General features: G+C 38.9%; 1 protein-coding gene across 1 annotated transcript; it reads left to right on the forward strand.

The window, feature by feature from the left end:
• Positions 1-4,136: 4,136 nt before the first annotated feature.
• Positions 4,137-7,598, forward strand: LOC108116179 (insulin receptor). The gene is made up of 7 exons (XM_017227920.2): positions 4,137-4,866; positions 4,925-5,462; positions 5,519-5,666; positions 5,720-6,115; positions 6,181-6,397; positions 6,459-6,715; positions 6,768-7,598. Exons 1-7 carry the CDS (start codon positions 4,357-4,359, stop codon positions 7,243-7,245), a joined length of 2,544 nt encoding a protein of 847 aa, XP_017083409.2. The 5' UTR covers positions 4,137-4,356; the 3' UTR covers positions 7,246-7,598.
• Positions 7,599-8,012: the final 414 nt, after the last annotated feature.

The raw sequence follows: 8,012 nt of genomic DNA on the forward strand, positions 1-8,012 counted from the left end.
TAAGGGCACTTTCCGTCCTGACTTTCTGCCAGTCAACCTTTTGGCTTTATGAGGTGAGCCGTAAAATATGAAACGCTTTTTACCAGATGCTTTGGCAACGCCATTGGCTAACAATGGAACATTTTGATTAAGAGTGAAGTTTATGTCTGAAAGAGTGGTTTATGTAATCAAGGACTTTTAGCATTTGAAAAAGTCAAGTGCCCATTGTAATGGAAACTATACCAAGTTGAATTTTTATGTAATATAAGTAAACTCTTTTAATGATCAACAACTTGTGCTCATGAATGGAAAAGTCGACAAACTGTAGCTTTATTTTGTCCGGCAAAGAGAAACTTTCAGATGCAATCTAATACTTGCCTAGTAGAGAGTGCAAAGTAAACTTTAACAAGTTTTGGCCAATTAGATAATCTTTAAATCTTTTACTGCTCATCAATACTTCGATTCGTCGTCAATGGTTAAAGTTTTCCTGAATGTTTTTCACACTTTCTAGAATCAATCGATCTGTCTAACGAAGGGGAAAGAATACTTTAATGGTTCACCTAAATTTCACTTCATTTACAAATAATTGCTATTTTGGGCTATTCTTTATTTGAAACCTTTTTAATTTGAGTGCTATTGATTTTGTTTGCATTAAGTGCAGTAGCATTTCATTTTGTTTGCATTTTTAGGGCCCTTCTTTCGAATTTTAATTGAGCTCTACTTTAAAACAATTAAGTTGAATGAGGTTTGTTACTTGGTTGATTAAAATCAGCTTTTGAATTGTAGTAAATATGGCTGAAGTGCGGCTTGCAAAGTGCACGTGCAAATGAAGAGCAATGCCATTTTATTAAGAGTGGCAGAAAATTAAGTGATGGTTTCACTAGTTTAAATGCAAAGAGCTTTTAAACATTTTTAGCAGCTCTCAGTTTGAACAATTTTTGATGATTGCCTAACATTTTGAATATATTTTTCTTCCATTAAGGGGAAATGCCAGCCATGGTCTTGGAAACTTGTTGGGCCAGTGCTATGTCCAAATTTTAGACGTTTTGGAGCTGCTTTACACGCTGCTTTGTCATGTGTCAAATTGCATCAGCCAGAAGGGTTGAATATCCTGTCAGCTGCTGCGAGGTGCCACATCAATCAGGCTCCAACAGCTCCAGGACTGGACCAAGACTTAAGGATCCCCAGAAGAAAGACTGAAGGAACAGCTGCTGCCATTGTCTATTTGCTGGATTGCATTTTTCAGCAAACTTAATTAATTCCTTCGGCTCAAGCCAGGATCCATAATAACAGCAATAATAATAATAATAGGTCATGATGAGATAGCAGAAGCAGTGGCAGCAACGGCATTGGTAGTGGCTCATTGAATTGGCAGGGCCATAAATTGCATCGACCATTTGATTTATGACCGACAGCCATGTGCAAGGCAGCCATTGGTTTGGATCTGCTGGCCAAGGCATCCTCCTAATTTGGCACTTAAATGCAAGGACGTGCGTGGGCCGCTGACTCACGGCCTGACTTATGTCCAAGTTTTCCCTGCCGCCCACCCATCGCATTTTCCATCGCGTTAGATCTTCCCGATTTTTGCCCGCATTTACCAGCTTCTGGGTAGGCATATGCACACGTCCTCGGTAGCGATTCCTATCACGCGCCGCAAAATGGCGTTACGTGTTTGCCGCCTCCGATACTCCAGTGACTTGACTCCTCTGCCTCATCACCATCTTCCAACTCCCGTGCGAATTAAGCGGATCAGTGCTGGCTAGCAATGTATGAAAAATGTAGCTCAAACAGAGAATAAATTAATTTATATGCTCTTTTTATGGTTTACCCATAACAAGCATTTCAAACATAAAAATTAAAAAATTATCGAAAAAAATGTCTTTGTTTTTTATAAAAACTTTTGATATTGTGATTGATGATGATAGATATATATTTTTTTTATATTTTTGAAAAGAAATGGCTAGATTATCAACACTGTAAGTCCCTTTGCCTACCTATCGGCCCCCTAAGCTCCCTTTACCGGCGCCACTGTACCCTCGGCATATTCAATAATTGGCGCCTCTGGTTGTGTGGGTTTTCCCTGCTGGTTGGTGTGGGTGTGTGCTCAATGTTCATAGTTTGACGTGCTGCCGGAAAGGATGCTGCATTAAATTCCGCGCGGAACACATCAGCGCAGGCTCTACAAATTACTGCGAAAATTGATTCACAGCCGGGTGGCATGATGAAAAAAAAAAAGCGAGCATCAGCTAACGAAAAAATCATTGATAGTTATGCCTGTGCGGCTTTTTCACACGTTTACTGCGATTTTTTTCTCTAGTGCAGTTGGTGTTTTTGTGTGAATTTGTGCATTTTACGTTCGTTAAAATTTATGCAGTTTATGATTTTTGTTTTGTGGAAAACTAAAATCAAAAAAACTATGTAATGCTCTGCATAAAAACTAGTTATGTTGGCAATTTAATAAATATTTTTATATATACTACAAAACTACAAAAAAATTATTTGTATATTTTTCCCAATTTTTCAAATTTAACAAAATATGTAGGCTTAGATAATACTAAATCAATTATTTATTTCATAATTAATAATTTTACGCAATAATAATGTGGTGCACTATTATGTTACCTGCACGATAAAATGCAACATCAAATTCAGCAAAACATTTGAATAATCACCCACGTTTTGCAGGTCATTAAAAATATCGAAAATACGCCAACAACATTTTGTGCACATAATAATTGGGCTTAAATTACGATTATAAACTGAAATAAATACAAAATAATATAGTGGAATATTTTATTTAAATTATTTTATTTACAAAATGGTTGGAGCTTAGTTGTTTTTATTCAATTTGCATCTAGCTAAATTTAGAAAATTTTCCCGTTTCCAATTGAGCTTCGCCAGCGTTACTTGCACTTTAATGAACTGCCAATTGTGCGATGTTCACTGTTCACTACTCCTCCAATTGGATTTTAGCTTTGGTTTTTCACTTTTTTTCCTCGTTCTTATTTTCGCAGATTTTTCTTTTCTTTTTTTTGCCTTCACTCTAATTGAATTGTTCGCCGGTGCAATTTAATTTCTGCGCAAAAGGCAAAAACAAAAGCATGCACTCGGGGGGTAAAAAAGGGTAAGTCTGAACCGGTTTTGCAGATTGTTGCAAGGTCACAGGGGGAAAGGAAAGGATGGGCGTGGCCGGGGGGCAGGTGGCATTTGCGGATGCTGAAGTAACAAGTGTTTTTGGTCTGCCGGCAAAAAGGAAGAGGCATTGAGAAAAACGTGAAAGGTAACAGATGCGTGAAATGATCGCACCAACAAAATGCAACAGAGGCGTATTAAAAATTTAAAAAAAGGGTTTGGTTTTTGTTATAATTTAATTAGTAGGTCTTGGAGGCAAACTTCTTGCTGGCAATACTAAAATCTATTAATCTCTATAAATCAAATTGCAATAGAAAGACGTATTAAATGTATTAACATTTGATTGGGAGTACTTATTATCTCTTTTTAAGGTACTAAGAAGCCGTATGGGATTTTTCATTTTACTCAGAATGATCAATTAAAAACAAACTGCAAAGCGGCATGTATAAAATTTTAGAATGTCCATAAATGTTTATATTTATTAACGTAAATATCGCGCGAGCTCTTCCCACCGAAAACATTATTATTCTCTCAGCACAGCCACCGCCTTTGCTCTCCAATCTCAAGACGTTTGTATACACCAGGTGAAAAAAGTGTAGATATCATAGAAAGATAAAGCTTTGAAAAATATTACTATTTAAAAATTTTTCACATATATATTTTTTATTTTTGAAAATAATCCATAAAATATATTTAAAAAGAAAATTAATATAAAAATTTAATATCTTAAGAAAAATTAAAGTGTTAAAAGTGTTTTAAATTGAAGCTTTTAAAATAATAAAATTAAAAATATTAAAAAAGTATCATTCGTAATCTTAATATTAGTTAGCTACATAAACACCCGAAGTCTTAACTTTTTCCGCTGGTGTAATCAAAGGGTTTAGAAAACGAAGACGAGCGCATAAAAAAGAAATAACAGTGCGAAGCAAAACAAAACAAAACAATGTGAAGTCCGAAACAAGAGGCTAATTGAAGAGATCGAAGGCAGAGAACGCCGTTCCAATGGCATCAGTCCAAATCGAACCGCTGCCGGGAAAGCAACTCTTCTAAAAAAGCGGAAAAATATCAATATCAAAAGAATTAATAAACAAATATATATATTAAGTGATTCCTCTCGAGGGAGATTGAGCGAGAAAAATACGACATTGACATTCAAGCGGGCGCGCGCTAATTGATCGAGAAACCCGCCTTAACGCCCGGGTCAAGTGCTCTCAATTGGAAGTGTCAGGTGGCAGCATAGGCAGCATGGGGCATCTGCTCCCGATCCCGTTGCTGTTCCTAATTTTCGTAGCCGCAGCGCCGGTTTTAGCCAGATCCAATGACCCTATCGCCTGCGAATCACTGGAAATAAATGAGATTGCAGATTTCCGCAAATTTCAAAACTGTACGCACGTGGTGGGTCACATAAGATTGGCCTATTTGGATCTGTCAGCCGGCAACTATAGTCTCGATTCACTGGCCACCAATATTACTGAGATTAGCGATTACTTAATGGTCTATCGCTGTGCCGGTCTTATCACACTCCAGTCCATCTTTCCCAAATTACGGATCATTCGGGGTCAAAACCTTCTGTTCGATCAGTACGCCCTGGTTGTCTACGAGAATCGGAATCTCAGGGAACTGGGTCTCGTGGAGCTGTTGCGCATCCAAAAGGGTTTCATTCGCATCGAATCGAATCCCACGTTATGCTTCGTGGAAACTGTTGACTGGATGTACCTAATGGGCAATGCAACTCAACAGCACTTTTCCCTCAGAGTGATTAGTTTTCCTTAAAGTTAAAGTGACTTTATTAAGTTTCTGTTTTTTCCTATAGCATAACAGGCCGCAGAGCCAATGTCCTTTGTGTGGCGGCTTGACAGCGGACTATGACTTTGGTAACAACTCCTCGGAGCGCTGCTGGAATCTGAACACAACCCAGCTACGTCCTCAACCATCACGAATGGCAGACTGCCCAGTGAATTGTGGACTAAATGGTTGCGATAATGGCGGAAAATGTTGTGATCACAATTGCGTCACCGGTTGTTATACCCAGAACTGCTCTCTCTGTGCCAATTTCCAGGGAAGATTGGGTTGTGTGAATCAGTGTATCGCCAGTTATGAAATCAATAAGAACAGGTGCATCGGCTACAGAGAATGTCGGGAGTTGGGAAGAATACCCTTGATACGTGGCTATCAGTGTGTGAAAAAGTGTCCGGGAAATCAAAAGGAAGTCATAGACACCAAAGGCCATGTTCATTGCCAGGTGGAGTGCAAGGGTGATTTTCATATCAGGAGTGCTGCGGATCTAGACGTTTTGCAGGACTGTGTGACTATCAATGGCTCGTTGATCATTGAACTGACTAATATCAAGGGTAAGTTTTTAAATATCTGAAAGATTAATTGGTAATTTTTCATATTTCCTATGCAGAGAAAATTGTAGACGTTTTGGAAAATGCTTTGGTTAGTGTCAAGGAGATCACTGGCTATTTGAAAGTCATACACTCTGCCCAGCTGATGTCGCTCTCATTCCTGCAAAACTTAGATGCCATCAGAGGGGATAAGCTGGTGGAAAACAAGTGAGTTTAAGTATATGATAATACAAATCTTTAAATATAAATAAACTTTTTAGATACGCTCTCTATGTGGTCAACAATTACCACCTGGAACACATCTGGCCTGTGAATCATCAGGTGATCATTCAGCGTGGTGCACTCTTCTTCCATCTGAATCCCCGCCTGTGCTATGATAAAATTCATCAGTTGCAGAGTTCACTTAAAAGTGGTGAGAACATATCTGTGGCAGATGTATCTCCAAATTCGAATGGTGAACGCGTGATTTGTAGTGACCGAGCCCGATCCCTCAATCCCAAAGTGGAGGATTTAAATTCCACTGCGGTTCGCATTATCCTGGACTATATGGACTGGGATGGCATGGAAACGCTGTTAGGATATACGTATTTCTACAAGGAAGCCCCATTGCAAAACGTGACCATGTACGATGGTCGGCATGGTTGCGGTCATGACAAGTGAGTGGTGTGGAGGCCATCGCATTTCGTTTTGATTTATAATATTTTCCATGCTTATTTTCCAGCTGGCTGATGGATGTTGCGATTAACAAGAGTCGTCGTCATCTGATAACTGGCCTGAAGCCTTATACACAGTACGCATATTTTGTTAAGACCATCACCAGAACCGAATACCATATACAGGTAGATGCCTACTCGAAAATTGGCTACTTCCAAACGTTGCCTGATAAGCCAAGTCCTGTGGTTAGGATATATGGTAGCTCGGAAATCAGTTCACAGATTGTGAGTCTCATAAATAGAAACCAACTAGGAAATTAGAATAATGTTGTTCTATTTCTTTAAGCTCCTCCACTGGTGGCCTCCTGTTCGTCCAAACGGAGTGATTACAAAATATTTCGTGACCTCTGAGAAGGCCAATATTACTAAGGATGTAAAGGACAAGAACTATAGCAATCTAGAAACGACAACAATTAAAGACTCGGATTGCGAGTGCGCTAATGTGTTACCCTACGATTCAGGACCTCAGCCGGATGATGAGGATTACTACAACAAGGAGCAAATCACCTATGAAGATTCGTTGCCCAATCTCGTTTTTGTTTCGTAAGTCATGAAATTATAAATGTAAATAAAAAACTTATAAAGTATATTTTAGGCGAAATTATGACTATCGAAGGAAGGAGTTTGAAAGAGTGGTGAACTATGACCACCTCCTATCGTTCAAGAAAGAGGAAGAGCCCACTACTCCGCCGCCAACAAGTTCACCGATGACAAACCAAATCAGAGAAAGACTAGCCGCCATAACATTTGAGAAATTCCGCCTGAAAAGCGAGAAGAAACAGAGAGATATTCAGGACGTGAATCCGAGTATGTACAAGATCCGTCATGCCTTGCCCAAGTGCCAGAACTCGCACGCATCGGTGGGCCAGCAAATGGAGGAAAAATGTGTCGTTGAAGAGATCCCGAATGGCAACGAAGTTCCTGGTAATCAGCACTACTACTACCTCACACAATTGGAACCGAACACCTACTACCGCGTCACAATACAGGCATGTGTCGAGGGCGTGGTCAACGGTTGTTCCACTCCGGCGGAAGCTGTTATCAGGACAGCCTTCAATTGGATCGATTCATAGAGGGTGGTGGCCTAGGGGTATTAATCTAAACCGATTTGTATTAGCTGACAAGTGATAAATGCTAGACCCATATGACAGTAGGTTAAAAGAAAAACTTGACGATGCTAGTGGAACTTCCAGTTCCATGGCGATATTATATTTAAAATTTAATAGAAGAAAGTTCACTTTTTTGATTACAAATATTCGAAAAATATTGTGAAATAATTTACAGAGATAATGTTCTATATTTTTTATATTTTTTCTGTATTTGAATTCTTATTTTTTGTATTTTTTAAACTAATGACTGATATTAATTTGAAAACCTTTATTTTCAATTATTTAAGCTTGTTTTTTGGCAGACCACAAATCATGTTTTGAGATGTTTAATTTAAGTTATCACTTTTCTGCCGTGTCATATGGGTCCCACACTCTAAGTATTGTAAGTCAAGTGACTGTAGTTGCCTTAATGTTCCTCGCAATGTACTCGTATTGTAAAATGTGTAAATGCCAAAACAAATCCTCGACAAGCGACAAAATGTTTTCATCCATCTATGCTAATTTGACTTATCAGCTCGTTGGGCTTAGCTCGGGATGTCATTGCAATGTTTGCGGAAGCCCTGGAAAACACCTCAAAATAGGAAAATCCCCGAAATGACAGCAGTGATTTTTGAGATCCTTGAGTTGGGCCCCGAAAAGCAGTTACCTTGCCGGAGATTGGCTATGGCATAAGCTTAGGCCAAAACTAACAACAGAAGGCAGCCGGGAACTTTCAACGCATGCCACTTAAT

Source organism: Drosophila eugracilis, unplaced genomic scaffold (assembly GCF_018153835.1).
Source record: "Drosophila eugracilis isolate 14026-0451.02 unplaced genomic scaffold, ASM1815383v1 contig_367, whole genome shotgun sequence".
NCBI classification, from domain to species: domain Eukaryota; kingdom Metazoa; phylum Arthropoda; class Insecta; order Diptera; family Drosophilidae; genus Drosophila; species Drosophila eugracilis.